The 19,081-nt window shown below is 35.0% G+C and overlaps 1 protein-coding gene across 1 annotated transcript; it reads left to right on the plus strand.

The window, feature by feature from the left end:
* The first annotated feature begins 270 nt into the window (after nt 1–270).
* On the plus strand, nt 271–16,725 carry LOC109069916 (translocation protein SEC63 homolog). The gene is made up of 20 exons (XM_042746114.1): nt 271–536; nt 1,881–1,980; nt 2,456–2,570; nt 2,677–2,789; nt 3,094–3,155; nt 3,265–3,323; nt 3,455–3,505; nt 3,727–3,835; nt 3,913–4,007; nt 4,118–4,250; nt 4,518–4,610; nt 9,951–10,096; nt 10,208–10,355; nt 10,451–10,533; nt 10,843–10,902; nt 11,032–11,199; nt 11,803–11,964; nt 12,050–12,250; nt 15,613–15,717; nt 16,222–16,725. Exons 1-20 carry the CDS (start codon nt 413–415, stop codon nt 16,357–16,359), a joined length of 2,265 nt encoding a protein of 754 aa, XP_042602048.1. The 5' UTR covers nt 271–412; the 3' UTR covers nt 16,360–16,725.
* Nucleotides 16,726–19,081: the final 2,356 nt, after the last annotated feature.

Consider the following 19,081-nt stretch of genomic DNA (forward strand, 5'->3'; position numbering starts at 1 on the left):
AAACACGTACTCCAGAAGAGCGCATGCGTAGAACACGTACACTGCATGGCGCACAGATTTTTCGTATTTCAGAACTTCGACAGCAAGCGGTGAGGCGTTATTAACACGCCATAATAAAAGCCCAAGTCATGGTGAACTTGGAAATCCACTCATTTTTTTATACTATTGGCAACTTGATTGCAGTACAATAAAATAACATGCGTTTTTAAAAATACCCACCGATTTTTAAACGGCCAGGTTTGCCTTAATAAAATAATACGAAAAGCTTTTATTTTGAAAACAATCGCTATCGTGCCAGAAAGCGTGGATGCTGGCTTCCTTCTCCAACATATGTGCCTAGTCCTACTACAGTGGAGCGACTGATTGGGCGGCAAGGCGGCAGAAAAAAATCGGGGTTTAGAGCCGCTGCGAAATGGCTGGACAGCAGTTTCAGTACGATGACAGTGGCAACACCTTTTTCTATTTCCTCACGTCTTTTGTGGGACTAATAGTCATCCCAGCCACCTATTACCTCTGGCCCCGGGATCAGAATGCGGGTAAGGCCCCATATGCTAATACACTAACTTACCAGCTAAGCAGTTAACGTACATGTCGCTTGATGATCAGCACTTATAACCAGATTGCCACCTATGAGAGGAATGTTTTCTGACATTGCAGTAACGTTATTTAATAAAACGAACACCGAAGGTAACGTTAAATCTATTAATGGCATTAAGCGCTCGCCTGATTGTGGATACGTAGCATTAGCAGCTGACCCCTGCTCAGCTTAACTAAAACTAGGGCTATATTCGATATTTTTTAAATGTCTGTTATGGATCATAATACCAGTACTTATAAAGAATAAATGTAGGCTATATTTGATAATTGCTAGCATCAAACGCATGATACCTACGTTAAATGTACCGGTTAATATAAGCTTTTTTCGTATGTTTTCGTTTGTTTAGATTGACAAAAATATTGTTTTAAGATCAGCTAATCTGATCATATAATGGTCTTCATAGATAATTAATGTCTTTTCTGTCTTCATGGCATGCCACTCCCACTAATTTTTCAGCACGTGTTGTGAAATGTTGCAAAGTATCTGTTTATGTAGCTGCTCATGGTGGTATGTTCTCCTTGTTGTGAATTACACTCCCATGAACTGCACTTTTACATGCTGTTTGCATGCACTAGAACAACATGCTATTCAATTTTAACTCAATCGAAGTTGATCGAATAATATCACTATAAATAATGAACCCATATTTGCAGACAATGATTTCTAGATTCTGCAGGCTACAATAGAACAAAATGACAAATTTACTAATTTCATATCGACACAATACAAATGTTGCATTAAAATAAAACACTTAAGGAGAAATACAATATGTAAATAAATTAATATTGTATATAAAATGCAAATGTCTGTATTAGACAGTGCAGATTTGTGCAAAAAATATGCAGTGTGGGCAATAACACATTCACAAGAAAGGTTAATAGGTTCTTGGTTATAATATGCCTTTATGGAAAAACATAAAAGTAAAAACAAAATTGCATATATATATAAATTTGGTTGCACCAAATCCATGTCTTCTGTTTATTCTGTTATATAACAATAACATTTTGGCATACTTTGAGGCAGCTTTCGTAATCTAGCTCACAATGTAAGAGGGTCACATTCAGATAAAAATAAAAAGGTTTCCAGCACCTCACTAACTAAAAAGTAACAGTACTTCCATGCTTTTTATACATGTTAATGTTATTGCTTTGTATAATTTACTATCAAAAACTTTCTCTATACAGTGGTACAGTACTGTTTTGGCAGAATTTGTATGTTTTCATGGTGGTTGTGAATTAGATTTTTTTTTTTCTTATTGTCTGTAATGCAAATTAATTCACAGAGCAATTAAGGTTGAAGAGTTTACGACGAGTTCATGGAAGATGTCTGTGGTATCGCCTTCGGCTTATGAAATCACAGCAGAGCATTGTTCCAACACTTAAGTAAGTGATTATGTTTGTGCGTAATTAGTAAAAGGCGGTTTAGGGGAATAAACCTCATTTAGCTCATTGCACCTAATGTTATTATGACAAACTGCACTTGTGTTCTGTCAGTTTGCTGTTTGTGAGCATTTAGTTTTTAACATGAATAAATCGTTGTAATTTCAATAGGTTTCTGGAGTTGTGTGAACTGTATACAGTGAGCACTGTGGAACAAAATTAACTCCCACAGTCGTCGAAATTTATGAAATTATTAATTATTTCGGATGACACTGACTTCAGACACTTGTCAAATCTCTGCTCCAACTATTTAAAGAACAAAGCTTGCCTCAGATGTGTGAGGATTCAGAAATACCTTGTCTTTCATGGCTTAAATTTGCTCTTTTTGCTGTTTAGTCACCATGACATATAGCAGCTTCTGTCTATTTTAATGTAAATGTTGGTTACAAACTAAAAATGTACTTCTCTGTCATCTTAGAAAAGCAGCCCTGTTGTTTGGGTGGGCAGTATTTCTTTTCCTGGCCTATAAGGTGTCTAAATTAGATCGAGAGTACCAGGAGTATAACCCCTATGAGGTCCTCAAGTTGGAAGCAGTAAGGACGTCTTTCTTACTACTTTTTTGAGAATCTTGTTCTTTCTCATTTTAATCTTGAATCTGCTTCTTCTCAAGATTAAAATATCCATTATGTTTTTGTTTAGGGAGCATCTATTGCTGAGATTAAGAAGCAGTACAGAGTACTGTCTCTGAAACACCATCCTGATAAAGGCGGAGATGAGGCCATGTTCATGAAGCTTGCTAAAGCTTACTCGGCGTAAGACTGTTTCCACCACCCAACTCATTTATTGTTGCCTTTTACATTTAATCTTTTGTTATTTATAGCAGTTGCCAACTAATTTTTATGTGTGTGGGTTGGTGTTGGTATTGCAGTGTGTAATCATAGGTGCAGCACAATACAATTCGTAAAAGCTTTTTATAAAAATGTCATCCACTGTGCCAGAATTAAACACTTAATCTTCTTAAAATACCCATGCAGCACCTCTCTGTTACTTGTCAATATTGCACCACATATATATTCACCCGGGTTTTAAAATTGTTGTCCTCATGCTTTCTCACAGTTTAACTAATGAGGAATCACGGAACAACTGGGAGATGTATGGCAACCCTGATGGCCCAAGAGGTGACAGTTTCTTTAACTTGTTAACTTATTTCCAAAGAAGTGTTCTGCCTTATACTGAAAATTCATCATTATTCCTTATTTCTCTGTGTTTTATTTTACTCTTGATCAGTGACGAGTTTTGGAATCGCTCTTCCTGCATGGATTGTTGACCAGAAGAATTCCATGCTGGTATGTTCACCTACTCATTTTTTTCCAGCTGTCAGTTAAGTTTAGACCACATTTAAGTGTCAACTAATAATTACATAAATGCCCCAAGAATGCAATAACTTGCAAAACCTGTTGAATTGTGCTCTTCACAGGTGCTGCTGGTCTATGGGTTGGCTTTTATGGTTATTCTTCCTGTGGTTGTGGTAAGCTTGTCTTCTAATCAATAATTTTGACATTAAATATAATTAAAAACACGTTTGGGGTCAGTAAGATTTTTTTTTCAATGTTTTTGAACGTAGTCTCTTATGCTGACCCAGATAATTTTTCCAAAATACAGTAAAATAGTAAAATTGTGAAGTATTATTACAGATGAAAATGACTTGATATTCTGATAAACCCAATAGTAATGTGCATTTTTGTTTAGGGCACATGGTGGTACCGCTCCATCCGTTACAGTGGTGATCAGATCCTTATCAACACCACACAGCTTTTCATGCACTTTATGTATAAAACCCCTACAATGAACATGAAACGTAAGTTGAAGAAAAATATGCTATGACCCTTTGGATCCTTTAGATTCTGCAGACTAAGTCTCTTCTCTGTTTGACAGGATTGGTGATGGTGTTGACGGCAGCATTTGAATTTGATCCTCGTAGTAACAAAGAGGCCATAATAAGACCAACAGACAACATAGAAGTTCCCCAGGTAAAATGTTCGAACATATGTATTTTTGTGCCAAAGGTTTAGAGTGCTTAATGAAGTGGCTAGCGAATTATGATTCAAATTTAATGCTTGTGTTGTGTTCCTTTGTGCAGTTGATTCGGGAGCTGGGGAACATTAACGTGAAGAAGAAGGAGCCTCCATTCTGCTATCCCTATAGCCTGAAGGCTCGAGTCTTATTACTTACGCACCTTGCCAGGATGGATGTTTCTGAGAACGTAGAGGAGGGTATGCATTCACACATACCTTTCAAGTGTCAGTTCTGTAAGATAATAACACTCCAACTACCTGTCTAATGCAATTCATTACAATTCTGCATTTAGCAGACGGATTTATCCAAAAGCTTTCAAGCTGTACCTTGTAAGTGTGCGTGATCCCTGGGAATTAAATCCATGACATTGGTGCTGCTAATGCAATGCTCTGCCAGTTGAGCTACCCGAACACAATATTCATGATATTAATGTGAATTAATTTGCTGTTTTGTATCTTCTGCAGATCAAAGGTTTGTGATGAAGAAGTGCCCTGCTTTACTACAGGAAATAATCAATGTTGGCTGTCAACTTACTATGATGGCAACCAGTAGAGGAGGTAATTCATATAATTGTGTTATTAATAGAATTATTATGTTTTCATTACCGTTCAAAGGTTAGATTGGTATGATTTTTTCAATAATGAAATTGCATTGAGAATGCATTGAAACGGGCAAAAGTGACACTAAAGACTAAAAAAACAACAACAAATAAATGCTCTTCTTTTGAACTTACTATTTTTCAAAGAATTCTAAAAAAAAATAAAAATGCATCCCCAGAAATATTAAGCAGCACAACTGTTTTAAACATTGATAATAAGAAATATGTCTTGAGCACCAAATCAACATATGTGACCCTGGAGCACAAAACCAGTCACAAGTCGCACAAGTATATTTGAAGCAATAGCCAATAATACATGTATGGGTCCAAATTATTGATTTTTCTTATATGCCAAAAAAACTTTATGATATTAAAGATATTTTGTCAACTTCTTACAGTAATTATTATCAAAACTTAAGTTTTGATTAGTAATATGTATTGCTTAGCACTTAATTTGGACAGCTTTAAATATTCTCAATATTTTGATTATTTTTCAACCCTCAGATTGCAGATTTCCAAATAGTTATATCTCTGCTAAATATTGTCCTAACAAACAATACATCAATGGAAAGCTGATTTATTCAGCTTTCAGGTGATTTATAAATCTCAATTTAAAAAAAATGACCATTATGACCATTTTATGGTCCAATGTCATGTATTAGAATGATTGCTGAAAATTCAGCTTTTTCATCACTGGGAAAAATTCAATTTTATAATATATTAAAATGGAACAGTTATTTGAACTTGTAGTAATTAATTAGGGCTGTGTATTGGCAAGTATCTGGTGATATGATACACATCACGATACAGGGGTTGTGATGTGATATGTTGCAATTCTTTAAGCAAGGTGATATATTGGAATATTTATTTTAGGAATAGGATATATTTTTAGGAAATCTGTCATTAAGAACACACCACCATATGCAAAAAATAAATAAATAAATAAATAATTAAATAAATAAATAAAAATTATTTAACCACAACACAGTGGGATCTGCATTTGCAATAATCAGTCCCTGTAACATTCAACGTTATTGAAACACTTTTTGTGCAGTACGAGTAAAGGGGGAAAAATTTAAGAGCTTTAGTTAAAGTTAAAGTGCCCCTATTATGGGTTATGAAATGTTCATATTTTGGTTTTGGGAGTCCCCAACAACAGGTTGATATGCATGCAAGGTCAAAAACACTTTCATTGTCTTACAATATCCATTTATGTTTTCCTTCCCAAACGGTTTGCTCAACGATAAATTTTTCCAAACCCCTCCTTTGCGTGACGCTAAACTGCGGTGATTGGTCTGATGACCCAGTCTGTTGTGATTGGTCTACTGCTTGCAGAGCATGTCAGTAACAGAACGCCCATCACCATTACTTAGCCCACAGCTGGGTGACCCTTTTTCTGTTAGTAAACATTATGATGTTTTTCTATGGTTGGAGCTTATGTGGAGGTAGAAAGATTCCGCTGACCGCTTCACTAACGCTAGCTATAAAGTTTGTTAGCTAGCCGACACTACAAGCTAACTCAAAGCATGGATGATCTGACAGGATTACCTCCTTTTGCGGACGAAACCAGATAGGCTGAACTTATGATGTATCATTATATTGAAGATATGATAGGATTTGTATGTTTAGTTATGAAGATGCATATATATATATATATATTTTAATTTCAGCAGGCAACTATTTTTACAGCTACATTAAAGTGAACTGGGCCAAAATACAAAAAAAATTTAAACATTCAATGTGATTGATATATTATCTGATGATGTATGTGTCATGTAATGATACAAATAGTTAAAGTATATACCTCCTGTAAATTATGTAAGCTTACAGTGACATTATATACCTTTACTTTACATACAGTACATTTAAATTAAGATGTGAATATTTTCTAGAAATAAAAATTCCAGAAACTAATTTAGTACTTTCTGTATTTGATTATTTTTTTTTACCAAGTTCTTAAAAATTCCAGCAACAATCAATCACAAAAATGTATATACAATTTTTGATCATTAAGCATATTAATCATCAGTTTGTTGTTTTACACACATATACACAGACTTTATTTCATACGCGACATAGTCGTGAGATGCGTAAAAAAAATCTTGAGATGCGTAACACAAATCATAATACATAACAAAAGACAATACTTTATTTAACCTTTTCTCACAAGAAGTGTGCACTGCAAACGCAAGCATTTTTGACACGCTTCTGTCCAGTCCGCTCGTTTTATTGCATTTAACTTCAGGTTATGTTATGCTTATGTAGCTGAATCTGCACTGGTTGGAATTGGCCGGCTCCAGTTTCCCCTTTGTTTTGCCTCCAGCTAGCGCGGTGACGTAACTGTGACGTTGGCCCTAATAGAGTCTATATGCGTTAGCCCATTGCAGAAACGTATTGATAAAGCACTGCAGTTTGTACACCAACGTATTGCTCTATTCTTTATCAGAACTCCAAGTAATAACAACGACAAACATTCACTATTCATCAACACATTTCTAGACAATTGCGAGTGAACAGATATTGCTGTTAGCCGGTTAGACGGAGAACTAAAAGATGCGTGGTGTATGTGTTAGCTGTAGACCTACAAGCTGCGCGGAGCGAACACAACACACAGCTAAATACGTATTTTGCATAATAGAGTTAATAGTATTTCAGAATATAAATTTCCTGATAATTTACTCACCCCCATGTCATCCATGATGTTCATGTCTCTCTTTCTTCAGTCGCAAAAAAAAAAAAAAGGTTTTTGAGAAACACATTCCAGTATTTTTCTCCATATAGTGGACTTTAGTGGTGCACAATGGATTGAAAGTTAAAACGATCGGCCATTTTCTTAAAAACAAATATTTATACACTTTTTAACCACAAATGCTCATCTTGTCTAGTTCTGCGAGGCGCATGCGTACTGTGTTTGTGTACAATGGTTCAAGTCAGGGTATGTCTGAAAACTCCCAACACTTTTCTCCTCCAGCTTCAAAATCGTCCTACATCGTTGATTTACTTTTTTTTTTTTTTTTTTTTTTTTTTTTGTGTGTGAAGGGTATTTGACCCTCCTTGCACATTTACTTTGTAAACACTGGGTCGGTGCTTCTGCAGCGATGTAGGATGATTTTGAAGTTGGAGGAGAAAATGAGTTTTTCTACATACCCTAACTATGGTGGCCAAGAAAAGCAAAACAAATCATAATTCTGAAAACAAAATAACTTACAAACGCAAATGAAAATCTAAAAAACAAAATAACAATTCAGAAAACACAACGACAAATCCAAATATAGGTCTCTGTGGACCAAAAAGGGGGCGTTTCTCAAACATTCAATGTCATTTTCATCTCATCTAAATTATAATGCCTGAATACTGCTTGATAAAGTAGTGGTTTTGTGTACAAACTGTTCCAAAAGTGCCTTCTACTGGCAGAGAATCAATTTGCATGTTCAATAAGACCATTATCTACTTTTGAACTTTGTCTTAATGCTGTTGGATATAACTCAATTCATTTAAGTTTTCTAATAAAAAGACTGTTCAACTCTTAATATTTTGTATTTATATTCTCCCCTTTAAATTCTCTCCACCCCACATAAAAAAGTCCTAATTTATCACACCTCTGCCTGTTTTTTTTTGTTTGTTTTTTTTGCATTCCTATTTGCTCAAATAGCAAAAGAAAATCCCACGATAGTGTTTTCACAACTTATAAAAATAAGAAAAAAAATAAGAGAGATGCTGATAATGGCAGTCAGAAGAGAGAATTATATAGTTTACTTCACAACCAGACGCTATATTAGAAACACCCTCGCAATAGCGTTAACTAGTTTTTTGTATTCTGATTCAAAGGTAATACAATACAGAGTACAGTGTTGTAAATGCTTGCATATTTTTTTTATTCCATAGTAAAGGCAATTCATACAATACATTTAAACTGAGCTACTTTAATACCATCTCCAAACTTTCTACCGCTAGTCTGCTGTTCTTCCTGTATACCTTGAATGACAGATGTCTCGTCCAGTCAGCGGTAAGAAATCCATTCTCAAACCAATGGCGCTGTCTCAAACTATACCTACCACTTCCAGTTTTTCTATGATTTGCATTTGCGTTTGTAATTTGTTATTTTGTTTTCAGAATTGTGATTTGTTTTGCACTTCTCGGCCACCATACTGTACCCTAACGGATTTACCCTCACAGTACAGAGCACAGTGTCGTCTTCACAGGAATCCGCTACGGTGTTTGAGGGAGGGGAGGTTCAAGTTTTCCCGGGTCTGCGCGAGCAACAAGTGGGCGGGCATAAATATGCTAATGTTTCATGTTGACGTCAGCTTGAAACAGCTTAAGATTTGTTTTAAAAACGACTCGTTATCATGACTCGGAGTTGACTCTTTCTTTTGAAAGACAATAACTTTATACACAGTGCACTTTTAGATTTAAAACTTTGCAGGGTGTTTTCATTCACTTAGAGGTGTGTTACACACTGCATGAAAGGTCATTTAAAAAAATCCATAATAGGGACACTTTAAATGTATAACATGTTCCAAATGTATTTTATAAAAAGACCATATTTATTTTTAGACCCAGCTTTAAAAGTTCACAGTTTAAGTTTACAATTGTAACATACAATGTCATAATACATAACACAAAAGTATGACATCTGCTTAATAGTGCTTGCAGGATTCCTAAAGAAAACAAAACAATTTCAAAACAATAAAATAAATACAGATGTTGAACATTCTCAGAACCTTTCATCTTGGGTTTTACAGGTTTTTCAGTTTGTATTTCTGTTCCGCGTGGAATCACAAAGACAGCGACGCGAGCACCGTCCCAACTGCACAAAACGCTTGCGCCATGGTCCTGGGGCGGACCTTACCACAAAAGTCCAATTGAGGCCACACTTCAGCTTTATACACTGAAATGGGAACTGGAACAATTCTTTCATCCTCCATTACTAGCAGCGGACTAATAATTGACACTAACATAAGTGGTGTGCTCTAATGCTAGTATTTCCTGTCACTGTTTAAGTTCAGAGATGAACTCAAAACGAAACAACTGCCATGAATCTTGTATGATTTTTTTTTTTTTTTTTTACGTCGATATTCCATTTTTGAGAATCGATACAGTATCTCTGAATAAAAAAAATCACCATACTTGCATATATCGATATTTTCTTACACCCCTATTCTTAGTGTATTGTTCATCATGCGTCCTTGGTGAGCATAAGTGACTAATTTCAAAAACATTAAGAATCATTTGAGGGGTAGTATATATTATATTACACATGATTAAAAAATATTTTTGCTGATGTTGGATTGTGTAGGGCTTCGGGCTCCCAGGCTGTCGTCTATAGAGAACTGCATGAAGTTGTCTCAGATGGTGGTTCAAGGACTGCAGGAGGCCAAATCTCCTCTGCTGCAGCTGCCCCATTTTGAAGAGGAGCACCTCCGATATTGTATCTCTAAAAAGGTACATCTTTCTGAAAGGCGTTGCAGCACACAGAAGGATCCATTAAAACAATTGTGTTTGATACCCCAGTTATGTTTTCAAATCTTCTAAAAATGGCCCATCTCTCTTCAGTATAAGGTACGGACATTGCAGGATCTGGTCAGTCTGAAGGACTCTGACAGGAGAAATATGCTGAGATTCCTTGGGGAGGAGAAGTATGAGGAGGTCTTGGCAGTCCTCGGGAGCTTTCCTTATATCAACATGGAAACCAAACTTCAAGGTGAGATTGTTCAGCAGAGCTTGAACACTCATACATTCAATAAAAATCACATTACATGTGATTTTAAACTCTGTGTATGTTTCATTGCTCCATAGTGTTGGATGATGAAGATAGCAATAACATCACGGCAGGATCCATTGTCACAGTTACAGTCACCTTGACAAGGAAGAGAATGTCTGTAAGTAGTACATTTGTGAGAATATCTCATGAGTCTATCCAGATGTTTAGTTGAGGGGTGAGGGTGTAATGCTATTTTCAAATACAGCAGTTGATTTGTAAATAATGTATATATTATGCAAAGTAATCATAGTCATGGAATGGCGCATCTTGCAGTTGCAGCAGGCATCCACAAGAGGTCAATGCTGAGCTTCTTTGTTTTTTAGGATTAGATTTTCATTTCAGCAACAATGCATTGTGAAAACAGTCTGTATAATTTGACTTCGTTTTAATGCACAACAACATTGAACTAAATTGTGTTTGTGTTTAGGAGATGTTTGAGAAAGAGGAGGATGCACCACCATCTACTGAGGAAACTAATGCAGAGGAGGTAGTAATGCTTTTAAGCTACATGTTCATCAGAAGTAATTTTATAGGGATTTAAAAATGCGCATTTACATCTTGTTATTTGCTCATTATAATGTCTAAAAGTTTATGAATATTATTTTGTAATTTGCAGCAAGGAGATGCCAAAACAAACAAAACAAAAGTTTGGCAAAATAAGAATAAAGGAGCTAAAAAAGCTGCCAAGTCCAAAAAGAAGAAACTGACTAAGAAGAAACCAGTCACCCAACAGCAAGCAAAGGGAGACAAGGCCAAACAAGCCAACGGCAATGTGGCAGGAAATGTAAGGATTCTAGAACTGTATCTTCAGTGTTATACTTGTAAAGAAACAGCCTTCAATTTTATTCGATATACACTACCATTCAAAAAAATAGGTCAAAAAGTTTTTTTTTTTTTTTTTTTTTTTGAAAGAAATGAATACATTTATTCAGCAAGAATGCATCAAAAGTGTTAACGACATTTAAAATGTTTTTATAAATTGCCATTTCAAATAAATCCTGTTCTTTGGAACTTTGGGGAAAAAAAGTGTCAGTTTCCACGAAAATATGGAGCAACACAACTCATTTCAACTTTTTTTTTTTTCTTGATCACTAAATCAGCATATTAGAATGATTTCTGAAAAATCATGTGACACTGAAGACTGGAGTAATGGCTGCTGAAAAATTGTCTATTGGCTAATATTTTAAAATAGAAAACAGTTATTTTAAGTTTAAAAGATATTTCACAGTATTACTGTTTTACTCTATTTTTGATCGAATTCATGCATATAAAACAGAACAGAAGTGAATATTTCATATTCATTAATTTTAGTCAGTTTAACTTTGATGCACAATCTAAACCAAAAAATCTTTTGTCCAACTCCATGTGCTTTTATTTTCATTCACAGGACGTTGCTGCTGCATCAAAAGCGGAAGAGGACGATCTCTCTGATAAAGGCAGTGAATCAGACGAGGCAGAGGGAAATAAGGACTCACCCAGCGAGAGGGATGAGGAGAGTGACAAGCAGAGTGACACTGAGGTGGACGAGATTGCTGGAGATGACGAGGAGGTTTGTGTCTTATCTCTTGGATGACTGACTGCTGATTGTAGCCATTGCAATGCAGCTTTCCATAACCAGCATGTCTCTTCTGTAGGAATGGGAGGCACTACAACAGAGCATTCAGCGTCGCGAAAGGGCACTATTGGAGACCAAGTCTAAGGTCACACATCCTGTCTACAGCTTGTACTTCCCAGAGGAGAAGCAGGAGTGGTGGTGGCTCTACATTGCAGATAGGAAGGAACAGACGCTGGTGTCTATGCCCAACCATGTGTGCACACTCAAAGACACAGAGGAGGTGAGGCCACAACCACTTGTTTGTGCGGGAAAGTTAAAAGAGGGAATAGAAAGGGTGAAATTGTGTTACTCAGTGGTGTGAAATTTTAGTTTTTACAAGATTTCTGGGCCTAAAAGTGTCTTTTTATGCAAAAGTTGCTTAATATTTTTATTGGATATATAACCTTTTGTGTAAAGTAAATTGTGCTTGCAAATCAAAGTGATATTTAATTAGATTTTTTTTTATTTGCTATTACAGTTTTTTTTTTTATTAATGTTTTAATTTTTATATATATATATATATATATATATATATATATATATATATATATATATATATATATATATATATATATATATATATATATATATATATATATATAGTGTGTGTGTGTGTGTGTATACAGGTCCTTCTCAAAAAATTAGCATATTGTGAAAAAGTTCATTATTTTCCATAATGTAATGATAAAAATTTAACTTTCATATATTTTAGATTCATTGCACACCAACTGAAATATTTCAGGTCTTTTATTGTTTTAATACTGATGATTTTGGCATTCAGCTCATGAAAACCCAAAATTCCTATCTCGAAAAATTAGCATATTATGAAAAGGTTCTCTAAACGAGCTATTAACCTAATCATCTGAATCAACTAATTAACTCTAAACACCTGCAAAAGATTCCTGAGGCTTTTAAAAAAACTCCCAGCCTGGTTCATTACTCAAAACCGCAATCATGGGTAAGACTGCCGACCTGACTGCTGTCCAGAAGGCCATCATTGACACCCTCAAGCGAGAGGGTAAGACACAGAAAGAAATTTCTGAACGAATACGCTGTTCCCAGAGTGCTGTATCAAGGCACCTCAGTGGGAAGTCTGTGGTGTGGAAAAAGTGTGGCAAAAAATGCTGCACAACGAGAAGAGGTGACCGGACCCTGAGGAAGATTGTGGAGAAGGACCGATTCCAGACCTTGGGGGACCTGCGGAAGCAGTGGACTGAGTCTGGAGTAGAAACATCCAGAGCCACCGTGCACAGGCGTGTGCTTTTGAACCAGAAACAGCGGCAGAAGCGCCTGACCTGGGCTACAGAGAAGCAGCACTGGACTGTTGCTCAGTGGTCCAAAGTACTTTTTTCGGATGAAAGCAAATTTTGCATGTCATTCGGAAATCAAGGTGCCAGAGTCTAGAGGAAGACTGGGGAGAAGGAAATGCCAAAATGCCTGAAGTCCAGTGTCAAGTACCCACAGTCAGTGATGGTCTGGGGTGCCATGTCAGCTGCTGGTGTTGGTCCACTGTGTTTTATCAAGGGCAGGGTCAATGCAGCTAGCTATCAGGAGATTTTGAAAACACTTCATGCTTCCATCTGCTGAAAAGTTTTATGGAGATGAAGATTTAGTTTTTCAGCACGACCTGGCACCTGCTCACAGTGCCAAAACCACTGGTAAATGGTTTACTGACCATGGTATTACTGTGCTCAATTGGCCTTCCAACTCTCCTGACCTGAACCCCATAGAGAATCTGTGGGATATTGTGAAGAGAAAGTTGAGAGACGCAAGACCCAACACTCTGGATGAGCTTAAGGCCGCTATCGAAGCATCCTGGGCCTCCATAACACCTCAGCAGTGCCACAGGCTGATTGCCTCCATGCCACGCCGCATTGAAGCAGTCATTTCTGCAAAAGGATTCCCGACCAAGTATTGAGTGCATAACTGAACATAATTATTTTAAGGTTGACTTTTTTTGTATTAAAAACACTTTTCTTTTATTGGTCGGATGAAATATGCTAATTTTTTGAGATAGGAATTTTGGGTTTTCATGAGCTGTATGCCAAAATCATCAGTATTAAAACAATAAAAGACCTGAAATATTTCAGTTGGTGTGCAATGAATCTAAAATATATGAAAGTTAAATTTTTATCATTACATTATGGAAAATAATGAACTTTTTCACAATATGCTAATTTTTTGAGAAGGACCTGTATATATATATATATATATATATATATATATATATATATATATATATATATATATATATATATATATATATATATATATATATATATATATGTATATATGTATGTGTGTGTATATATTATTACTGTTTAGGTTTAATTTATCTAATTTTTAGTTTTAGATTTTTTCTTGAATTTCAGTTAGTAATTTTACTGCTTCAACTTAGACTTATTTCAGTTACTTGCCAAGGCAACCTTTCTAATTTTTATTTAATTTAAGTTTTAATTTAAGTTTTAGTTTTAGTATACCAATTTGTGAGTGATTTGAATATCAAATTGGTTCACAAAATATTAATTAGTAAATCGATTTGAATCAAGAAATATTTTCCAGTTATCATAAATGACTGGTCATGGTAAATAATAATTTTATTAATGTTTTGAATCTGCTTTTATTTTTATTTTTATATTTTCAGTTATCATTTTTATTATGAGTTTGTTTTTTAATACTATTATTTAGGTTTAATTTACTTTTATTTCACTTTTAATTTTAGCTTTCGGCTTATTTAGTTATTAATTTTTATTTACTAATTTTTTACGTAGTTTCAAATGCAGTCTTTGTAAGTTTTTCATGTTATATGTATTTTATTTAATTTCTGATTTATTTCAAATAGCCAAACAACCAAATGTTTTATAGTTGTGGTTAACAATTTGTGAATCAAATAATGAATTGAATTGAAATCAAATTAAAATCAAACTGGTTCAATCAGTCTGAATCAGAATGATAATCACAAATGACTGGTTATTAAAAATTATTAGTGAAAAGGAGTGGGAGCCCAAAGATCTCTTTATTGTTCTTATTAGTTCATATAATCACGACTGTAGTTTGTGCCATTGCAGGAATGGGAGTGTACATTTCTATTTGGAGAAATTTTCAGTCAATTAATTTGGTGTTTTTTTTTTTTTTGCTTTTTTTTTTTGGAAGTCTTACAAGAGAAATACCAAGGCATTTAGAACTCAAATACATAATGACAAACAAATTACTAGAATTAATTGCAATATGGTGTGCTGTCATTAAAATGTAGTAAATGGAAAGATAATAGAATGAGTGAGTGTTTTACTGTGTGTGTGTGTGTGTGTGCGAGACTGGCTGAATGGTACTAGCTACACAGTCTCCTGCGCAGCAGTTTTCCCCATAGCCTGTTGCCAGGCAACCTCCATACTGCAGTCTCTGTCTGGTTACAGAGCAGCCAGACGCCTGTCATAATTCTGTCTGACACAGTGAGTGCTTCCTCTCTGTGAGGAGCATGAGAATGCAAGGAGGTAAACAAAAGGGTCATAAATCACCCCATATCTCCCAATTACTCCTCCGTATTAGGTTTTGCTGAGTTGTGTAAAGTGATTAATGATTATCTAAACTTCCTGTTTGCTTCAGGTTGAACTGAAATTCCCCGCTCCATCCAAAACCGGAAACTATCAATATTCTGTGATTCTCAGATCAGATTCATTCATGGGATTAGATCAGATCAAGCCACTCAAGGTCAGTTTTTTTTTTTTTTTGGAAATGTTTTTTTTTTTTTTTCTGTGTCATATATTTATAAAATATTTATGGAGTATTTATGAAGTTTTTTTTTTAATAAAATATTGATTTTATTAAGTATTTATACATTTTTATAAAATATTTTAAGATGATGATGGTTAAAGGTTTGGAGTTGATTAGATTTTTTTTAAAAGAAGTCTCTTATGCAAATCAAGGCTGCATTTATTTGATAACAAATACAGTAAATTGTAATATTGTGAAATATTACAATTTAAAATAACTTTTCTATTTGAATGCATTTTCAAGTCTAATTTATTCCTGTGATGGAAACTGATTTTTCATCAGCCATTACTCTTCAGTTTCGCATGAGAAATTCTTGATTTGGTGATCAAGAAACAGTGCTGATATCTTTATAAAATAACGAAAAATGTGTATATTGGATACATCATATACATATATAATATTTGAATATAAATTTATTTACTGTAATCTTTTGTGTTTCAGCTGGAGGTTCATGAAGCGAAGGCCTTGATGGATAACCACCCTCAGTGGGATATCCCAGAAACCGAGGAAGAGGAGGATGACCAGGAGGATAGTGATGGCATTGAGGAATCCGAGGAAGATGAAGAAGATAACGACTAAACCAGTCATTTCATGCAGACTTGAGCACAGCTCATACACCCATGTGCCCACTCATGCACACACACACACACACAGCCACATAGCCCCAGACTATTGCCGTCTTCTGGGCCGCCACACACCGGAGGCAAACAGGAGGCAAGGACGTTGACGCCCCATGTTCCTGTTCAAAACACTCATTATTTCGCCAATCAAAGTAAGACTTAAGGAACTGTTGGTTATCTTTCCCTGTGTTCGTTATCAGTGGGCTGTCACAGTGGTTATTTGTGGGGTCCAGCAGTGTTTCAGATTCCTCTTCACTTGGTGAAAAAGATGTCTGACCAACCAATGCGTCGGAAAAATAAAAACCAGAGTACCACTGAAAAATCACACACCTCATGACTGTCATTTTTTAATGTCACTGTTTATGCTTCAAGGGTTCTTTCTACCTTATCATTTTGTAGTTTTATGTAGTTTATTAGATATCAAATTTACCAGGTGTTTCCACTTTTTACAAGGCTGTGTGACGTGTAATCTGGAGTGAGCATGAACCACAAGGACGTGGATGTGTGTTCTAAGCTTGAGCAGGACTGACGGGGTGAAGGGTGTACTGCACCGCACTGGGTTGCATCTCAATTTGTCTCCATGGTCATGAAGTGGAAGTCCAATACATATATAAATCTAACAACTTTCAGCTTCTCATCACAAGCGCAGGTTGTCTCAGCCTCACAAAAAAAAAGACTGCAGACATTCCAAAGCCAGGTCTATGGTTTAGTCCTGATTTAACTCCTAATGTCGCTGCTGTTCAACAAATAAGCAGGTCAATATCAGACTGATTTCTTGGCGCTATGTAATAACATGGCCCATATTTATTGAAACCCTAGGACAATTCAAGTTTTTTTTTTCTTTTTTCTTTTTCCTCCCTGATTTATTCATCCCACTGACTTTTTAAACTGTAAACTGGAAATTTCCCCATCGTTGCTGAGTACAGTTGTTACAAGGAGACCATGTTTATAGCCTGAACATGCACCAGTGCAAGCCTTTTCCAATCAGTTACACTAATCTGTTCTGCAAAACACAGTTGGGTTTTTTTAACCTAAAAATTATCAAACTTATCAAAACTTCACTTTAGGATAATGTTTTTTATCTGGTTTCTTTTGGAACTGAATGCCTCAATTGTATATCATAGTTTAGCCTGATTTTTTTGTTTTTGTTTTGTTTTTTGTATTTATATATAATTTTGTCTTACATTCCACTCTCATCAAATATGAACGCCTTATTCGATGTACAGATTTCCTTGTGGCCACAAATATTGCAAATGGTTTGATACTTTGAGTGATGGGAATAATTGAGGGTCAGTGTTTATTTCTGAAGGTTTTTCTTATGTTGGTTTTATGCAAGGAGGGATGACAACAAGGCTCAAAATTAAGGGTCGATTTTTTTTTTTTTTTTGTGGATCTGATTATTTTCGTCCCATTTAAATGTTATTTTGCACCAGTGGAAGGTCTGACAGCGTATTGGAAGTGCTGATTTAGTGGTTGTGAAAATATTAGTCTGTTCTGTTCATTTGTCAATTAGTGGGAGAGGTTAAGCTGACTGATATGAAATTATTTGAAATGTAGAAATGCATATGAAATGTAATCTCTGCATTTATGGTTAATTTTCTTCTTTTTTTTTTCTTTCTTTTTTTCCATCTTGAATTTATGACAGGAAATCAGATTTTCTTGTTTGTTCCCAATAGCTAATGTATGTATTTTATAGATACATTTTGAAAAACTGCAAATGTCATTCAAAATCTTTTACTTATTTTCCCCCCTTCTGTTCATTAGCATAAACACAATGCAATCTTTACTCACAGAGGGAAAGTGTCATTTTCTGGCTGCATGTAACACACATTCATTCACAACCAAGTTTATCAAAATTATTCATCAATTTTATCTAAGAGTTTTACAGATAAATAGACATTTTAGTATTATAGTTACAAAAAGATTGTAGCCACATAATTCATGCTGTGTACAGAAAGCTGTGACTGAAGTGCACAGATTATGAGAAATCATGTCTCGACATAAACACAGAGAAACTCACCGGCCAGAAAAAGTGTGAATTGCCTAGTAAACAGTACCTGCCACTTTTGTTTACAAGAAAACTGTCATTGTAAATGGAAAATATATATTATTTGTATTTAAATAATTTTAAATAAAATAACTTTTTAAAAGATTTTCTTTTTGATTACATGAATATTTCCCCCTGAAACTCCATTTTCTTTGCTAAATGCATGGTTTAATAGACCAAGAACTTACTAGACTATAAGCTTTCTTCTTCTGAAGGTACTCAGGTTCCCTTTAGAGTTTTTTTTACCCATGACATTTTCATAAACTATTTAAAGGAATATTTGCTAATGGCCTATTAAGTATTATACAAAGGAAAATTATCATTATGGCAAAGTGCTACAGAGAACTTCCTGACTTCTATAGTGAGGGTCCCTGGTTTATAAAATCTCAATTTTGCTTCTTGCATGTTTACTGTCAAACAACCTAGCTTCTGTCAGGGTAATATCTAATAGAAAGGTTTTTTTTTGTTTGTTTTTTTTTTTTTTTTTTTTTTTTGCGCAATTTGGACTTGAGTGATTTGATTTAAATAGGAATACCAAATGTTCCAAAAATATCAAAATGTTGTTGACAAGCTCTAAAAGCGTCTTATAATGTAGAATATTTTTCGTCCTCAGAGTTAATATGTTCCTGATTAA

Source organism: Cyprinus carpio, chromosome B20, assembly GCF_018340385.1.
Source record: "Cyprinus carpio isolate SPL01 chromosome B20, ASM1834038v1, whole genome shotgun sequence".
NCBI lineage: Eukaryota > Metazoa > Chordata > Actinopteri > Cypriniformes > Cyprinidae > Cyprinus > Cyprinus carpio.

Bases quoted from the DNA above. Each gene is read 5' to 3' on its own strand.
- LOC109069916 (XM_042746114.1), top strand. From the start codon at position 413: ATGGCTGGACAGCAGTTTCAGTACGATGACAGTGGCAACACCTTTTTC. The intron at 2,571-2,676 runs GTAAGGACGTCT...GTTTTTGTTTAG, and splicing joins AGGTCCTCAAGTTGGAAGCA to GGAGCATCTATTGCTGAGAT. The intron at 3,324-3,454 runs GTATGTTCACCT...TGCTCTTCACAG, and splicing joins ACCAGAAGAATTCCATGCTG to GTGCTGCTGGTCTATGGGTT.